Source organism: Salvia miltiorrhiza, chromosome 6 (genome assembly GCF_028751815.1).
Source record: "Salvia miltiorrhiza cultivar Shanhuang (shh) chromosome 6, IMPLAD_Smil_shh, whole genome shotgun sequence".
NCBI classification, from domain to species: Eukaryota; Viridiplantae; Streptophyta; class Magnoliopsida; order Lamiales; family Lamiaceae; genus Salvia; species Salvia miltiorrhiza.
Window position 1 is genome coordinate 6,236,736 of NC_080392.1, and position 20,035 is coordinate 6,256,770.

The 20,035-nt window shown below is 37.8% G+C and overlaps 1 protein-coding gene across 1 annotated transcript; it reads left to right on the top strand.

The window, feature by feature from the left end:
* The first annotated feature begins 13,081 nt into the window (after window positions 1-13,081).
* LOC130988248 (uncharacterized) lies at window positions 13,082-19,639 on the top strand. Its single transcript, XM_057912044.1, has 10 exons — window positions 13,082-13,418; window positions 13,546-13,613; window positions 14,040-14,101; window positions 14,185-14,334; window positions 15,054-15,230; window positions 15,591-15,803; window positions 15,971-17,577; window positions 18,447-18,512; window positions 18,588-18,657; window positions 18,815-19,639. Exons 1-10 carry the CDS (start codon window positions 13,222-13,224, stop codon window positions 19,442-19,444), a joined length of 3,240 nt encoding a protein of 1,079 aa, XP_057768027.1. The 5' UTR covers window positions 13,082-13,221; the 3' UTR covers window positions 19,445-19,639.
* The last annotated feature ends 396 nt before the right edge of the window (window positions 19,640-20,035 follow it).

Genomic DNA, 20,035 nt, shown 5'->3' on the forward strand with positions numbered 1-20,035 from the left:
TGCTCAACAGAGAAACATAGGTAAATATTTATTAAATGTTGAGAAAGTTGTATTTTCAAATGTTTGTACAAGTGCTTAAATCTCATGCTATATGATTGAGTAGATTCCTTGATGAACTTAGATGCGTTAGAAATGTTTGATCACTCTTACAAAGAACATAGAAGCAAAACATATACATGAGTTTAGTTATCATTCATTACAGTTGAAATGAAAAAAAACACAATAGAAGAAAGAAAATCAGGCGTCACTCGAGGATGTATAAAGATAGAGACATGACGGAGCGTGTCACTCATGATGATACGGGCATAGTTCGAATTGTTCAAACATATCAACTATTGCCTTACCCAATAAATTTATTTATTAAATAGCTCGTAGTGACAAAAGTGCATTGAATGATTTACTATTTGTGCAATGAGTTGAATCTCTTTCAACCCTTAAAATTTCAATACATATGTAAGTATTGGGATTATGACTGCACGATCTAGGACTTGTGAATTATTAATTATGCATAAGTCAGAGATTAAGACCAATATTACTTATGATATGATCACGACTTGTGTTGTTAATACATGAGAGTAATTAGAAACCTACTGCTATAATAACTTATTATGAGTTTAATTATAGAACGTCATTCTTTCAAAGATGGCAAGAACACGACGCACCGCTAGAAAGCAAATGACGAGGCGACCAAGTCCTGAAAGTATCCTCAGGGAATACCGAACCTACACACGTTGTTGGAGAGATGACCTAGGAGAGTTCCTCGCCCATTATTATCGACTGTGGAAAGCTGCACATCCCCATGGAGCCACTGGTTATGACGGGATCATGCGCTTGATCTTATTACTTCCACCAGACTGGCAGGGATGGGCTACAGAGCTCGCAGGTGACTACGTACACACTGCAGAAGAGTCGTTTGATCCAGAAGGCGATTTTCCACGGTTCATCGCAGCAATTCACTACACCTATGATGCCTTTGGCAGAGCATTCAGGGGACCATATATGAGGCCAGGAGACCTTGCTCCTGTTGGAGTTCGTCCGGAAGAAAGGACCCCACTTATGCCTACTCAGGCTCCTATAACAGCAGATCCACCCATCCCAGTGCAGAGTGTTTCCCCAAAACTGTCTGTTCTCGGTCGTCGATGCCGAAACGACTTCGAGGCCGGGACATCACGTCCAAAAACCCAAAGGAAAGAGACGCCACCACCCCAATCACCAGTCGGTACACCCCCGATACAGCCACCTCCACCAGGGGAAGATGACCCCATTTACAGTGCGGCCATGAAACAATTAGAAGAAGTCTTGCGTCAAGCACGCGAACTTATTGATAAGGGCAAAGCCCTGGCATGCACTGACAACGATGAAGGTGAGATCTTGCGCCAGGCACTCAAGACTGCTGAAAAGGGGAAAGCTCCAGCCCACGATGACACTGGGGGAAGTAGGAAGAAAACTCCAGGCAAGGCGAGTTGGAAGCCACTACCTGCTCAGCCTTTTTCCCTTAAGAAGGGTGCTACGACCTCCGATGCAGGAACGCCCTGCAAGGATGTGGTGAAAATCCGACTTCTCGGTGGTCGTGTTCAGCTCGGGGCAGAGGGTGAGGAAACAGAGGACTACTACCTGGATATCGACTCCGAAGAGGATCCGGAGGAAGACCCAGAAGAGGATCCGGAGGAAGACCCAGAAGAGGATCCGGAGAAGGGCAAGTCTGCTAGCTCCCATGGATCGATAGTCTAGGGCAGTTGTATTTGCTTGTATGATGTATCTCGAACTCGTGGGTTGTAATATTCATCTATCTAGGAAGTTGTTACTACAGGAACGGTAACTACATATGGACCGTTCTATAACTCCATATTATTCGAAGAGGCCTCTAGGAGGCAGAATCTTTAAGTACTTATATATAAATTCACGCCTTCAGTAAATTCGTGTGTTAAGTACTTATTATATTTCGTTGATTTAAAAGTTTTGCATACGATATAGCTAGTACAAGGAATTGAAGAAGCAATGAACGAGTGTTAGAATACATCTACCATGTACTAATAAACATATTATATTGACTTATCAGAATGCCACCAAAGAGAGGACGTCCAAGAGGTGGGAGAAGAATCCCACAAAATGATGAAAGAGGTCCAGAACCAGGGCCAGAACCAGAAATAGCTCCACAACCAATACGGCCAGAACGTAGAATAGAGGAATTGTTTTTACGTCAAAACCCACCTGTATTCAGCGGTACAGGAGATCCAGCTGAGGCTGAAACTTGGGTGCGTGCAATCGAACGCATCTTCAACTTTCTGCGCTGCACCGACCAGGAACGTTTAACCTGTGTATCTTTCCAACTGACGGGATCGGCTGACTTCTGGTGGGAAGCCAGAATGAAGACAATGACAGCTGATCAACTAGAAAACCTCACCTGGGAGCAGTTCAAGATTGGGATATATGATAAATATATACCCAAAAGTTACCGAAAGAAGAAAGAGATGGAATTCTATAACCTGAAACAGGGGAGGATGACGGTTACACAGTATGATAGGATGTTTTGCGACATGTCTAGGTATGCCCCAGAACTAGTTGACACAGACGAGAAAATGGCTGAAAAATTTTGTGCCGGTCTGAGGCATGAAATCAGGATGGCTTTGGCTAGTCATGGAGGGTTATCGTATACTGAATCCCTCAGTAGAGCTCTAGACATTGAGGCAGCAATGCCATGGGAAAGACCAGTGGCAACACCTATGCCACCACCCCCACAAGCCCAATCCCAGAACTACAAAGGGAAACGAAAATGGGAAGGCAATTACAATGGCCAAACTGAGAAGAAACCATGGCAGGGACAACCACCCCAGCAACAGGGCTTTGGAAGGCAAGTTGCTCCTAATCAGGCGGGGAACAACCAACAGAAAACTTCACCCTGCCCAAAGTGCAACAAAAACCATGGTGGAATCTGCAAGGCTGGCAGTGATAGTTGTTACATCTGTAACCAGAAGGGGCATTATGCAAATCGTTGCCCAAATAAGCAACACGGGATGAGCTTAAGGCCAAACCCACCATTCCAAGCCCCACATCTGAGAGCTATCCAAGCGCTACCCCAGCCACGTCATCTGCAATTGCCGCAGCCTCAACAATCACATCAACCACAGCTGCCACAACCACAGCCACGTCAGCAGCAACAAAAGATGCAACCGTATCACGCAAGAGCCTATGCTATCAAACAGAACCAGCCCGAGAAAAACCAGGGAAACCTGGCAGGTATGGGCATGCTACTCAACACACCTGTTGTACTTCTATTTGATACGGGTGCTTCACATTCTTTCATTGCAAGTGCATGTGTGGACACCCTAGGACTCAAAATAGAAAGATCTAATCAGGACATGAGTATCTCTTCACCAATAGGAGGAACAATGACAGTAACGCATGTTTGCTCGAACTTAGAATTGAACATAGGATCACTAGAGGTCATAGCAAACAACGTATATGTTATACCGATGTCGGACGTTGATATAATCCTAGGAATGGATTGGCTAGCTGAAAACTACGCTACAATCTTATGCAAGGAGCGGAAGATCTCTTTCAAATTTCCAGAAAAAAATGCTTGGGAATTTCACGGGACAAGAATGGGTAGGAGAATACCAATTATATCCACCCTACAAGCAAGAAAGATGATGAATAAGAAGGACTCTCAGGCATTCCTCGTGTACCTAAACGGGAAAGCTGAGACAAAAAGAGCAATTGAAGATGTGGATATCGTACGAGAATTCCGTGATGTGTTTCCAGAAGACTTGCCAGGATTGCCACCTAATAGGCAAGTGGAATTTACCATAGACTTAGAACCGGGAGCGGCGCCAGTATCAAAGGCACCGTATAGGATGGCTCCAAAAGAATTGGAGGAACTAAAAATTCAATTGCAGGAACTACTGGACCTAGGTTTCATCAGACCTAGTGTATCCCCATGGGGAGCACCAGTTTTGTTTGTCAAAAAGAAAGATGGCACCTTGAGAATGTGCATTGACTATAGAGAGCTGAACAAGCTAACACTCAAGAACAAATATCCTTTGCCAAGGATAGAGGATTTGTTTGACCAACTTAGGGGTGCGAGTGTATTTTCAAAAATCGACTTGAGATCTGGCTATCATCAACTGAAGGTCAGACAAGAAGATATACCCAAAACAGCTTTTCGAACAAGGTATGGCCACTACGAGTTCGTAGTTATGCCATTCGGGCTAACAAATGCACCAGCTGTATTCATGGATCTCATGAATAGGGTTTTTCACCCCTACTTGGACAAGTTCGTCTTAGTGTTCATAGATGACGTCCTCATCTACTCCAAAAATGAAGAAGAACATAAAGAGCATTTGAGGACCACTCTACAAACGCTAAGGAATGAACGACTCTACGCCAAATTCAGCAAATGCGAGTTTTGGCTGAGAGAAGTCACATTTCTAGGACACATCGTATCATCAGAAGGAATCAAGGTAGATCCTGCTAAAGTGGAAGCAGTACAAGAATGGAAGTCGCCAACAAATCCAAACGAGATCAGGAGTTTCTTAGGATTGGCTGGCTATTATCGAAGGTTTATTGAAGGATTTTCGAAAATAGCAAGGCCAATGACGCAACTGCTCAAGAAGGGGATCAAGTATACTTGGACGGACGAGTGTGAGGAGAGTTTCCAAAAACTCAAGAAGATGCTAACTACTGCGCCGGTTTTAGCAGTCCCCGAACCAGACAAAGAATATGTAATCTACACGGATGCGTCCAAAAATGGACTAGGTTGCGTGTTGATGCAAGATGGCAAGGTAATAGCATATGCATCACGACAACTTAGACCTCATGAGTTGAATTATCCGACTCATGATCTGGAACTAGCTGCAGTAGTACATGCATTAAAAATCTGGAGACATCACCTATATGGAGTTAGGTGTGAGATTTTTACTGATCACAAAAGTCTGAAGTACTTTTTCGAGCAAAAAGATCTAAACATGAGACAAAGGAGATGGCTCGAATTAGTAAAGGACTATGACTGTGGTATTAACTACCACCCAGGCAAGGCTAATGTAGTAGCCGACGCATTAAGCCGAAAAGTCTCGTCAAAATTAGGACATCTTCTCACGAGAGAAGTTGAGCTTATAAAAGAATTTGACAAGATGAAGATAGAAGTGATTAAACCACCTGGAACTATAGCAGGCGTTGTTGAGACAATACCTAGTTTAAGAAAAATGGTGCTAGAAGCACAAAGAAAGGATGAGAAGATGGAAAAATTACGGGAAAAGATAAGATTAGGAGATCTCAAAGATTTCCAAGAAGCACCAGACAATGCCATACTCTTTAAAGGAAGGATATGCATTCCTCAAGATGAAGAACTTAAGAATAAAATCTTGAGCGAAGCCCATGATACCCCTTATACTGCCCACCCGGGAAGTACTAAGATGTATCAAGATCTAAAAGAGAATTTCTGGTGGGAAGGAATGAAACGAGATGTAGCCTCGTTTGTTGAACGATGTCTTGCTTGCCAGCAAGTGAAAGCCTTACACCAAAGGCCTTACGGGGAACTACAACCCTTGGAGATACCAGAATGGAAATGGGATGATATAGCAATGGACTTCGTCACAGGATTGCCAAGATCCAAGCGAGGTAACACGGCTATATGGGTCATTGTGGACAGACTTACGAAGTGTGCGCACTTTATACCAATCCCAATCACCCATGGATCCGACAAGTTAGCTCAACTTTATGTTAGAGAAATTGTGCGTTTGCACGGAGTGCCAAAGTCAATTACATCGGACAGAGATTCCAAGTTCACATCCAGATTCTGGATCAGTTTACAAAAAGAACTGGGCACAAGATTGAATTTTAGTACAGCTTTTCACCCACAGACAGATGGTCAGTCTGAAAGAACGATTCAAACATTGGAGGATATGCTGAGGACAGTAGTGCTAGACCAGGGTGAAAACTGGGAGCACATTTTGCCACTCATCGAGTTTGCATATAATAATAGTCACCAAGCGACTATCGCTATGGCACCCTACGAAGCACTGTATGGGAGAAAGTGTAGATCGCCACTTTATTGGGATGAAGTGGGCGAGAGAAAAATCCTAGGGCCAGACACAATAGGTGAAATGATTGAAATCGTTCGCCAAATCCGACAGAGGATTAAGGAGGCCCAGGATAGACAAAAGTCATATGCTGATAAACGCCGAACTGACTTACAATTTGAGAATGGAGAAAAAGTCTTTCTGAAAGTTTCCCCATCAAAAGGGATCATTAGGTTCGGAGTTAAAGGGAAACTTAGACCCCGATTTATAGGACCCTATGAGATCCTAGAAAGAATAGGCCCAGTGGCTTACAGGCTGGCATTACCGCCAAGTCTAGGAAATGTCCATAATGTTTTCCACGTATCACAACTTAGGAAGTACGTTTTCGATCCAAAGCACGTGATACACCAAAAAGAGATGATCCTTAATCCAGACCTGAGCTATGAAGAAAGACCCGAAGCGATTTTAGATAAAAAGGTGCAACAACTCCGAAATAAATCAATCACCTCAGTGAAAGTTCTTTGGAGGCACCATGGACAAGAAGAAGCTACGTGGGAGCTCGAAGACAAGATGAAAGAAAAATATCCAGAGTTGTTTAACGAAGGTATGCAAATTTCGGGACGAAATTTATTTTAAGGGGGGTAGTATGTGATGCCCCGCTCTTTTAAATACATATTAGATTAAATATGTGCATTAGTTATAAAATTCTTTTAATTATTTATGGTGATTATTTTGTTCAGATAATATTATTTCAGCAAAAGTCTGTATAAGAGATACAGAGCTGCGATTTAATATTCAGTCATGAATGAAACCAATAATTAAATTTATTGGTTTAACTATACGTTTGAGACTTTGTTTTACCAGTTTATTGATTTAATCAATATTATTAGAAAATTTAGATTTATAACCGATTTTATAAATCGTGTTATTTAAATCAAATTGCTAGAATTATAACTTGAGATCATATGCATAATAATTTTATTATTTCGCATTATATGAGTTAAGGTATTAAGTCGCGAATTAATTCCGACTTTCACGTATTAAATCTCAAGATTGAGGATTTAATTTATATAAATACGACGAGTATTTATTAAACGAGAATTGGAGAATTATTACAGGAACTAGGAGAAACTAGATCACGGCACTACACGTATGTCTCGATTTTTCATCCAACACATCAATTCCTACACTATTTCCTACACTATTCCCTACACTATTCCCTATACTATTCACCTTCCCCTCCAATACACCATTACTGCAGAAGGAGATTGTAAAGATTGCAGATTTCTTCCTGTAGTATATCTGAACTCCATCACACCCCAAAGTCTCCTATAGGAGAAGAAAATCACGCCAATATCCACAATTTTCAAAAGCTTCAGCACGCCGAGAAAGAAATTTCACGGTAAGATCACAATTGTCAAAGGATGTAAATTTCAACGATCAAATCTTCAAAAGTTGCAACTCCAGGTACCAAAATTTCCACCATTTTGATTCTGTTGTCTGCAGAAACTCCTCTATAAATTGAGGAGAGTTCTGCAGAAGGAAGAAGTGCAGCGAGCAAGAGAGAGTTTAGGAGATTTGTTTTTTTTTACTTGCAAGAGCTCAAGTGAGCTCCCTTCGCCGGGCCATTTCTTCGTCGACCGGCCACTAGGCTCTGAACCGAGAACGTGTACTCGTTCCTCCATCTTTAGGCTACCAAACCCAACAATCGAAAGGCCGAAACCTTCTCTATATTTTCCCGACCAAAGGCCACAATATCCTTCGGAGGCCAACGTCGAATTCCCGACTTAGCCACCGGCCAACTTACGGCCTTCGTTTCTCACTATCCTTACGACGAAAAAGGATCGAGAAACCACCGTTGTGTAGCCTGATCTATCTCGCACGAGGAAAACTAAGTCGTAGACCTTCGCGGCTAAACCCCATCGCGGAACGACGACCAAAAAAAAAAACCCCGGCGAACAACTTCCATTAGTGCTCACTTGGACAAGGGTAAGTTGACGCCCTTATTTCGATGCATTCCCGTTTCTATTATATTATGAGAAATTTCTGGGGTATAGATGGGAGTGTGGTAAATATTCGTACAAAGTTTCATATCATTTGAACTTCTTTTACTACCCTTTTAAAATTCGAGAAGTCTACTGCCCGTATCTGCTAAAACTGTCGTGAGGCAGATGATTAAGTTAATTATTTCAGTAACCATATGTTGATATTTAGCTCTCAAATTTTTATTCTATGAAGATATATGTGTTAGCTATCTACATATAAAATTTGAGCTCATTCAGGTAACGTTTGCTATTTTTCAAAAATCTGGACTTTCAGTTGGCAGAAACTGCCGAATCTGGTAGGCGATGGGAAAATCGCTATATCTCTTAAACTACTTGGATTTTTTCAACATACTTTTTTTTCAATTAAACTAGACTCAAAGAGGTTTCTATTGATATAAAATTCGACTCCATACGAGTTCGGAGTAAAAGCAGTTTATTAGTTGAAGTTGAATCTATACAGTTTTGTTGAGATTGAAATGTTTCTAAATAATTCTTATTAAGGATTTTAAAGTTTTATTGTTGATAAAATATCACTTTTAGTTTATAAATGAGCTATTGAGATATATAAATATTCTGAGAAAGATTTCATGAGAACTTGTTGGTAAAATTATATTAGATGGAATAGTTGATAAATGAAATATTAAAGATTTATTAATTAAATGGTTAAAATATTAAAATTATTAGATCTTCTCGAAAATTTCTTTTATAGTTAACTCCTTTTATTATTTTAAAATATTTTTACAAATGTTCCTAAAATCTCACAATGAAATTTTCATCAGGAATTAATATTTAGAATTTATTAATGACTTATTAGTTCTTTTAATAGTAGCAATATATATATATTGATTGGCATTATTAAATGGGGAAAAGGAAAATATTTTATAAATTATTCTTTATTTATAATGGATAAATAAAGGAATAATATAAAATGGGCTTTCCTACATCCTCAAAGGTACATGAAGTATTTCGATAAAAGAAGAACGATTGTATATGAGTTAGATACAGTCGTTTAAGGAAATATGGGTAGTTAGAGAAATGAGTGAATAGTGATTCACTGCATTTGTTGTTATCTTTCCTATTATTCACTCGAACACATGTTTCGTGTTATCAAAGGTTCAAATAAACAAAAGCGCCTGAGTAACCTATCGCGCTAAGGAAAGAGAATCATTGTCTTAAGTAGCAAAACACTGCAATCAGGTAGGCATTACTTTCGTATATATCAAATGAGTTTAAAATGTTACATTCAAGCAAGTTATTTCATGACAAAATCTTTGAGTTGAAGTTATTTCAAGTATTGTCTTGCCATAAAATGTTTTAATTTCAGTATGATATCTATCTGATATGGCTTTGCCAATTATCATGTAATCGAATTCGAGTCTTGAGCAGTTGATAGCTATCCTGCCTTGGCTAGTGTACACCAGTGACCGTGAGTCATCTAGCGGGTTGGCCGGTCAAGTGACCGTGAGAGGTGGCCACCTCTCCGGCACACAAATTCAGATATGATAGATTACAAAAGAACTTAGTCTGATCAGACGAACTTTAGAATCACAAATGAATTTAGTATGCTTAGGGCCTTTTTAAGTAAAAACCCTTGGTTATACTATTGAAATGGCATGACAATTTACAGTTATTATGTATGTATATGATTTTCGGCATATGTCTACTGAGTACTTTGTACTCAGCCCTGCATGTATTTCTAAATGTGCAGGTTGAGCAGTGATGAGTGATGATGGGGTGTCGTACGGAGCTTTGTCATATTTACTAAATAAACTCTTGGCGATACATGTCTTCATACATGTATCACGTTCTCATTTCCGCTGCGAACACTCAGTTATGATGCAGTTTATCCTATTATGTTGGATTGTCAAATCAAGTTATTGTATAAACACTTAAATCGGATACTCATGACCGATTACTCGTTATTATCTATATATATGTGTGACTTATTCTCATATGATGTCTAAATCTTAATTTAATTCATTTATAATTATTTATCACCCCTTTCTGTCCCCTCTCCTAATTTCCCTTCCCTAGTCACGGTTTCCCGGCTTACCTATCCTTAGTTAAGTCCGGTCGTGACATAATTACATGAAGATATATACTTTATTCTATATGTTAATAGCAGCTGAAGAATGACTAAAGTGCAAACATCAAAAGTAATAAGCTTTAAATCAGTTGTAACTAACTGACTGACTAAAGTGAAAACATCAAAAGTAATAAGCTTTAAAGTAAAAACAAAAATTAACTCTTAACCTAGGAAAATAAAATGAAAACGTGTGTTTTTCCAAACTAAACTAAACTAAACTAATTCATATATATATATATATATATATATATAGGTTCGATCCTTGGCGGTGGCGTATTTTTTAACAAATTAAATAGATTCGTATGTTCGTCAGTAATATTTGGTATGTTAAAAGAATTTATTGATCTGGGGTCTAATTGTCATGTTCATCAAAATGTACTGACATGTTCATCTATTAGATTTGAAAATTAGCCATAAAAATTTCAAACATCTTTTGGATTTGAAAATTTTTGAGGATGAAAAAAGACTCAAAAATTAAATAATAATTGGGATCATTTGCATCCATGGCTTCAAAATGAAGAAGAAATGAAGATTATAAATTAGGATTTTGAAAAAATTGCTTATAAATTTGTATTGGTGATATAAATTTTGAAGTGCATATATAATTTTTTCCAATTTTTATTTTTTTATATCACAAATAATTATTTAAAATTAATATTTTACATTATATATGTTGGAGTTAATTTTTAACTCCTATATTATTTTGTTTTGCCTTTCATCACGTTTTTGCAGGCTTTAAAACAAAGTCAAAGTCAGTTCCTACAAGATCGAAAACATGGAGAAATGAATAGAAGGGGTTGAGAGAGTTAGTTCCTAAAATAATGGATAAAACCCTAAACTACCTCAACCTCCACTACTCCACTTCTTGCAACCACGTTTTCAGCCTTGAAGAGCAAGATTGGAGTTGTCTATAAAAATTGAGGAAGTTCCCTCAGTCTGACCAGAGCTTACAGAGAGAAATCAAGCCATGTAGGGAAATTGTGTACGAGTGTGATTCCGTATGGTGGGATAACATCAGAGTCAACACTCGTTTTATTTTGTAAGATTTCGGAGTATTACTCTTGAACCGAGTTTTGTTTTTTTAGTGAAATTGTCATGTGTTAAATACCTAGAGTCTTGTAAAGGTATTGAACGTGAGTTGTTCATTCTCGATTTAGTCTTTTGCCATGAGGCGTCTTCAAGTTATAATTTATAACTTGAAATTTTTTTCCATCTCCTTGTGTCTTCCATTTTTGTTTCCGCTGCAATTTTTCTCAGTGTGGTTGTGCGTGTTGTTTCAACATTCAGCGCAACATTTTGATCCAAAAGAAGCAACACTAATAAGTGGTATCAGAGCGGTCACTCGACACACTGAGTGTGATCATCGTTGTTATCAGAACAGTTGCTTCAACATGGAGTCCAAAAATCTCGGATTTATGCGACCACCAATTCTGGATGGTGTAAATTGCTCTTTCAAGAAATACAAATGCAGGGGGAGACATCCATTTCGGGGGAGATTTAAAGGCTTATTGGTTTTGTGAAGAAAGGCAAAAAGGGGGAGTTTGTTGGAGTTAATTTTTAACTCCTGTATTATTTTGTTTTGCCTTTCATCACGTTGTTGCAGGCCTTAAAACAAAGTCAAAGTCAGTTCCTAAAAGATAGGAAACATGGAGAAATGAAGAGAAGGGGTTGAGAGAGTTAGTTCCTAAAATCATGGATAAAACCCTAAACTACCTCAACCTCCACTACTCCACTTCTTGCAACCATGTTTTCAGCCTTGAAGAGCAAGATTGGAGCTGTCTATAAAAGCTGAGGAAGTTCCCTCAGTCTGACCAGAGCTTACAGAGAGAAATCAAGCCATGTAGGGCAATTGTGTACGAGTGTGATTCCATATGTTGGGATAACATCAGAGTCAACACTCGTTTTATTTTGTAAGGTTTCGGAGTATTACTCTTGAACCGAGTTTTGTTTTTTTAGTGAAAGTGTCATGTGTTAAATACCTAGAGTCTTATAAAGGTATTGAACGTGAGTTGTTCATTCTCGATTTAGTCTTTTGCCATGAGGCGTCTTCAAGTTATAATTTATAACTTGAAAATTTTTTCCATCTCCTTGTGTCTTCCATTTTTATTTCCGCTGTAATTTTTCTCAGTGTGGTTGTGCGTGTTGTTTCAACATTCAGCACAACATTTTGATCCAGAAAAAGCAACACTAACAATATATATAATTAAGTGGCACCCAATATGACACCTTGTATGCCTCATAGGCTGTCAGCCTCCCAAAGTCATGACTTTGTGATGAATTTTCATTTATTTTATTAATTAAGTTTTTTTATCTTTTATGTTGACACTCAAAAGAAAGTCACCAATAACACTAGTCTAATAAGAATTCTTAGCTCCGCCACTGAATCTAAAGAGGCAATTTGCAATATTTTTATATTAGTGTGAGAAGGTGTATAAACCTTGAATTTTCATGTAATTTGACAAATAAGCTATTCACTGTTCGTTTGATTCAAGTAGAGGAATGGAAAGGGAATTGAATCAAATAAAAGAGTAGAAGGGTAACAATAACCATTACTTTTATTGAGTGTTTGGTTTAACAATGAAAATGAATCATTAGTAAGAGATTCCCTTTCTTTTGTTTCCCCTCTATTTTGAAGGGTAACAAATTGGATGATTAGGTTACCTTCAAATAAGGTAATGATTAACTCATTACTCAAACCAAACACCAAGTAATGGATTCAATTAATTGAATCTCTTTCCAACCTTTAAAAACACCCAACTAACTAAACGTGAGCTTAAAGTAAAATAATACATTATAAATATAGATTAAATTATGATAATAGATGAATAAAATAATAAAATTTTCATTAATTTTTCTAAATCTGGGAGTTAAAATTTCAGGAAAATTTAAAAATAACTAAAACTATGTTATCTTATGTGTAAAAGCACGTCTAACAACTCGACGTATGTGTATAGTGTATGCTTAAGAAGACAATTTTCCCTCCCAAAATATGGCGCGAATGTCACAGTGCTGGGACTTGCTGAATTAGGGCTTCCAAATCCAAGTACCAAGAATCTATCCAATCTATCAAGAAATGGGGGATTTCAGAAAGCAGATTGATGAAATTCACGCCCTTTTACTATCAGATGACAAAGCTCGAGCATACTCCAAACTACTGCAATTGCAGGAAATATCGACCGTTGATTCTTCCGCCGTAGAGACACTCGCCGGTTCATCTAGCACCATCCTATCCTTCCTCGTCGCGGACATATCCTATACTGATGAAGAAATGTATGTACAGTTACATTCTCTTATTGTTTCAATTACCCTCTCTTTCTCTCTCATATAGTATATTTTTTTTTGAAAAGTTCATTAACAGTTTGTTGTGATTTACTACTCTCTCTTGGATTATTTTCAGAGCTGCGCAGGCCTTGAAGTGCTTGGGTTTCATGATTTACCACCCTGCTGTTGTGGCTTCGATTGGGGGTAGTTATTCTTCTTTGTGCGCTTCGTGATCTCTGCGCATCAATTTTTTCCTCTTTTTAAAATTAATGTTGATTTTTTTTTAATTAAATAAATATTGCATTGCTTTAAAGTTTAAACTACCACTGCTTACTTACCGATCCGGTAGTTCATGGAATGAGAAGAACATCAACACATTTGTGGAAGGTGTGATAGACATGGAGGTGTATAGAAAAATGTTTATATTTATTTGAACTCTTTGTTGGCGATTCAAAACTAAGAATCTGAAGTTGTTTTCCCAGATTTGATAAAAAATGATTTGCATTTGCACTGAAAAATGGAACCTCATTGCTTAACAGCAAGAGCTTCTTGTATTAATTAAACTATGGAAATCTTTACTGGAGAGATAGTGCGAGACTGTGAGATAAATGTTCTCTGTATGTTATATAGGTCATGATGCTGATGTACTAATTGAATCCCTGGTTAAGGTCATCGCAACAACTAAAATCAAGGTATGTTGACTGTTTTACATTATATTAGGCTTGTGCTAATTCTTTATGTCATGATTGACAAATGTTTGCTTTGTTGACTGCAGTCTGTATGCAATTTAGGCGTGTGGTGTATATCAATCCAACAACTAAGTTCATCCATGTTGGAGCAGCACTTTCATTCTTTGTTAAGGGCAGTTACCCATGCCCTTGACAACCCAATTGGTTCTCTTTCAATAACTTTTGAGGCAATGCAGGTGCTTGAGCATTTTCATTTGACTGGATTAACTTGCTTCTGATATGAAATGCATTGGATGATTTTGCATAAAGCTTGCTATGACATTCTTAACTTCAAGAAATCCATTCCATTTGTTGGGCATGGAAGTACACCAGTTTTGAAAACAAAATGCCTTCTTTTGAAAAGAAAAGACTGTCTTCTCAAATTTAATTTACTTTTATGTTGCTTCAACACTTCTAGGATCAAAATGACTTATCTGGTATATTCATGTCTTGAAAAATACATCTCACATTATTTTTGTGTTAGTTGCCTCTTTCTCCTCTTGGAGTTGATGAAATGTGTTATAAGATATTGAACATGGTTGTGAAATTATCAACAGTAATATATACTTGTCCCAGCACATCTAAGAAATGATCCCTGGTACTTCCTACTATCCATCCAGGAAAAATGTTCTGACCGAGTGGAGGATTATGTTAGGTAGGTCAAGAGTTGAATGCAAGGTATAATCCATTGGCATGGGATATGGATATCACAAGTGTAAATTTAATCAAAGACTCTAACTCGCAACTCATCATGTTAGGTAAAGATAGAATCTAGTTCTACTAATTGCAGCACTCTGGGGATTGTATCTCTGGATCTCCATTATTGATCTTTGTTAGTTTTTGCCTATCAGATTCACAATGATTGTGATGACCATATTTGTCACCAGCGGTTATTTATCTCCTTTTTCTATGATAGGCCGTGGTGAAGTTGGTGTCTTCATTAACAGAACAGATGAGAGGGACATCAAGTTTGTGGACCCCACCAATTTATAGAAGGCTTGTCAGTCTTGATAAAAGGGACAGGGATATGTCAGAGAGATGTCTGCTGAAGATTATGTCCTCAATATTTCCTCCACCAGTTACTCTCTCTAAGGTGCCATATGATATAAATTTTCTTTTGTTATCCATCAATTTAATTTCCTTTCTTTTTCTTTTTTCAAATTTCCAAGTCACAGTCACAATTTTAGCTCAAGTTAGAATATTCTTTTGTTGTGTAAATACATACATAGATTGCAAAACCATTGTGCTTTTGTCAATTGATATCCTTTTATTTCAAACATTATATCTTCCGTTGTGCCCTTCCTTTTTTTCATAAATACTTCCGTTTGATTCTTTTAATCTATTTCTATGCTTTTTGGTTTATATTTTTGTGAAGTCATTTTTTTGTACCTTAAGAGGGTGGAAGTAGCACTTGAGTTAAAATGATCTAAAAGTTGTGGTGCTTTGGAAGCAGGTGCTTGCTGTGGATATGAAGAAGAAATTGCTCGGCTCTATGAAAGAGCTGTTGGGTAAAGGGATGAAGATTCATTGTCTGCAAGCATGGAGATGGTTTATTCGTTTGCTTGGGCCATATGCTTTGAAAAATAAACATTTGGTTAATGAGATGCTGGAAATTCTGAAGCTCACTTTCTCAGATTTTGACTCACAAGTTCAGATTGCATCCCTGGTACTTTGAGAGCTACTAATTTCTTTAGGCTTAGGATTGGCATCTCAATTTGGTAATTGGGAGCATTGTCTTAACTGGTTCAGATAATATCTTTTGCCAATTTCCTTCATCTTGCATTGATATTCTTTAAGTGAACTTTAAAATGATTGCCTTTCTGTTCTTTGCAGGTCGCCTGGGAAGGCCTTGTTGATGCTTTAATTGAGCCCGGAGTTAAAGCATTGATGTCTTCTCAAATCAACAACACTGAGGCTGAAGCTGAGAGACATTCAAAAAGAATAAAGCTTATAATGGCACCCCTCATAGGAATAATGTCAAGTAAATGTGACATATCTGTCCATGCTTCCTGCTTGAGCACGTGGTCGTATCTACTACACAAACTTGAAGATTCTGTTAACTGCCAGTCACTGATCAGAATAGTCTGGGACCCCATTATTGAAGTGGTCTTCCAAGCTGAACCAGATAATAAGAACATTTGGTTGTGGAATTTCTGTCTGGATCACCTGCATTCTCTAGTAGGTGGAATGAATCAACGAGCATCTGGCAATCTACATAACAAGGAACCAGTACAATTACCAGATAAAAGTTCCGACAATGGTCATATGGGTGTTGAGAAGTGCCAATTGAGACATTATCCTTTAAACTGTTCTCCTTGGAAACTATCTCAACTGGAGTTCTTCATTAAAACAATATCCATCATTGTAGATCGAGGATCAAATGAGAGTGTTGCTCCTGAATTTAGAGAACTGGCAAGTAATGCAGCTCTAAGGTTATTTGGATCCCTTCTAGAAGCAGGTCAAAAAGCTTTTAGATGTGTATCCATTACCTATGATGAGGTTATGCAATCTCTTAATACTATATTTGGATTCCTGGAGAAAATGTGTGATAACGTGATTTCAAAAGATGATAGCAACTACTATGGTCATCATATGTGCCTTCAATTTATAAAGATGGTGACCGAGAGATTAGAACCCTCCATTCTCGAGTCTCCTCTCTACAAAGTGGGATTAAAGCCTAATTGCATTAAAAAGTTGGAACTTGCTACTGAGACTACATGTGGGTCAGTGGCAGATATCTGCTGTAGGGGTCTCAACGACAGTGTTCCTCCAGTTGTTTATTTGAGTATCATCTACTTTTCTGTAGTTGTAAAGTCATCATCAAAGGCTCCTGAGTATGTAGCTATATATCAGCATATGCAAGGATATCTGAAGTTTTTGTTAACTTCATATAATCCTCAGGAAATTCTTCATGCGCTTGTTTGTTCACTTTATAAGAACATCATGCTTAACAGCTTACAGATCTGGGTAGTTTTAGCTAACTGTCTTAAAGAATTGATAGATGGCAAAAAGGACCCATCACTGTTGAAAATGGAGACGGACAACATTGGTTACTCTATTTTATTGCGTCTCCTGTCGTATCCATTTGCTTCATTGTTACTCTCTGATATAAATTCTGAGCTCCAGACTGTCATAGAAGCGTGGGATTTGCTCTATGTAGCTGTTGACAGAGCTGCACAATGTCTCCATCTCCCTGCCAAGAGTTTCTCTGTGGATCTTTGTGCAGTACTAAATGGATGCATTGATCAAGTTGCATCAGTTGACACCAGAAATGAACTGAAAGAAACTAAATGCAGCAATGAATTTGTTCTACTCTACGGGAATGTTATGATATGCGTCATGAAGCAACTGGCTTGGGGTATGAGGTCTGAAGCCAGACATTATATGGATTCTGAAGCCAGAAAATTCAGCTTCATGAGCTGGATTTTGTTAGCAGCTCGGTAAGTGTGAATGCTATTAAAAAAGTTGATACTTATGTCATTGCCACATGTTTTGATACTGGATCTCATACCCATCAAGTACATTTATTTGTTATGTTGTTTTGACTTATCAATTTTGAAAAGGTCCTATAAATTTATTATGGATTGTGCAGCCTTTCTCTGGTGGAACTTTCATCAAGAGGATAGAGGTTTTTTAGAACCAGCAGCATTCTAATTTAATTGTAGTAATCCATAGTTGATTTTAAGTAATAATAGCCTTTAAAGTTTGGAATGATATGCGTAATTAGCGCCTGGGGATAATCCATAGATGAACATGTATTCTGAAAGTAAGACTGCTGTATGCATAACTGGAGCCTGGGGATCCCATTGTTGTTAAACAAATTTATTTTTTGATTGCTACAGCCTTTTGCCAGACATCTTTTGCTATGCTCAGACATAAACTATTTTAGGTTGTTTACAATAACAAGATCAAGTCGATATATGGAGAAATTTCTTTAGTCACACATGCATGTTTATAAATTTTAATATAGGTGTTCGATGGGAAGTAATTACAAGAAGATGTGTAAGGCTTGTCACATCTGGTATTTTGTTCGTATGTGATAAGTGGCTTCTCACTCTCCACAGTTTTGGATGAGCAATTTACTTTCCTTAACGTGATTTATCTAATCGTGCATGCTTAGATTTCTAATGTGATAAACGCTTATCCGAATGCCTACTAAAATGTGATGATGGGTTGGGTAAAAATCTCGTTTCTAAACATCATTTGCTCTTGGAAATTTGAGATTGCATCATCTGTCAGATATTCTTTTATTATCCATGGTTTGTAATTTGCTTTGTGCATATTTTTTGACATCATGGGACTCTTACAGATTTATGAAGCTATTCTGGATGGATAAAGAAAGAACTGGTCCATCCTTTCTCTCTCTGCCTTCAAGGTAGACTGCAGTTCTATCCCTTTGCATCATCCCTTTTGATAAGTGTGTATTACATTCATGATTCTTAAATTTCAGATTTCTTGAGGAATTAGTCAAATTTGTTGCATGCCTTCACCACAAGGAAGATGTTCTAATATTGGTCGAGGTATGATTCTCATCTCTGCATTTTACTGTTATTACATAATTTTCTTGACTGAAGGCTTATACATTTTGCTTATTGGTTAGGCTTCTTCAGTTCATTTTCCTGCTTTCCTTCAACATGTGTTTTCTTAAGCAAATTTTTTATCGTTCCTGAACCTTAGGCCGTATCAAGCCCATTGCTCGAGTGGCTATCCGAGATGCGTCTTCTCGACAGCAATTCAAGTCATCAGCTTCAAATTTTATGGTCTCAAATGCTTAGAAGCTTGCAGCAGAGTCAGCCACCAATCCAGTTCGATTCTTTATTCCTCAATTTCCAAGCACCGCTTCTTGAAAGAACTCTCAGCCACCCTAATCCAGCCATCTCCATGGCCACAACCAACTTCTGGAATTCAACTTATGGCCTCCAAAGCAGGCTAGACTTTCCTAAAATCCTCGTTCCGACATTGGACAAGCTGTCCAGAAACGGAAAATTAAAAATCTGCAGCAGAAATCACTACACAGTAGACTGCACCAGCAGCCTGGACATATTCAAGGTAACAAATACTCTAAAGAAATGTTCAAAAAGAGTTGAAATATTGAGCAATCCTGTTCAAGGATCAAAGGGCTGTGATAACATTAATTCGGGAGAAAAAAGAAAACGCGTTGAGCTGACAGAACACCAGAAAGAGGTGAGACGAGCACAACAAGGACGAGCAAGGGATTCCAACGGGCATGGAGCTGGTATCCGGACCTACACTGCTCTCGATTTCTCTCAAGAAAACGAAGAATCTCAAGATAGCCAGAGATGGTGAGGAAAGTTTGGCTATGTGACTTATGTCTGGTTTTCTAGTGTTTACATTGCAGTTTACTGCAGCTCCTTGTATATATTGATGGAATCCGAAAACTGCCTGTTAAATTAAATTAGTTTTGATAGCCATATTCAATTTGATGAAGTTTTGTAGGTAAATTACACTGATAATGAGATGGGGTTTGCATGTTGTAAGTTATAACAGTGTGTATTATTCAACTTAAAAAAATTATCTTTCATTCCGAGTATTCTAGTACAGAATTGTAAACGTTTTCACCCACCTAAATTAATTTTTATGTTCCTAGTTTTCATCCCTTTTCAACTCCAGATATTGCGATGGCAATTTAAACTTTGAAAGAAATCAAAAGTTTAAGAGTTCGGTGATAAAGAGCTCCAAACAGAGATTAAGTATATATGCTTTTCGCCTATATGTGCTCTTAATTAAATATTTTCCGTCAATTATGTAATAAATTTGTAGATGTGTTCACTTGGGTTGCAAAATAATTACTATATGAAAATGAAGGATAAGAAAAGATAAAAGAATAAAAATTATCACGTTTTAGTGTTTTGACCTGTTTTTATCCCATGTTATTTT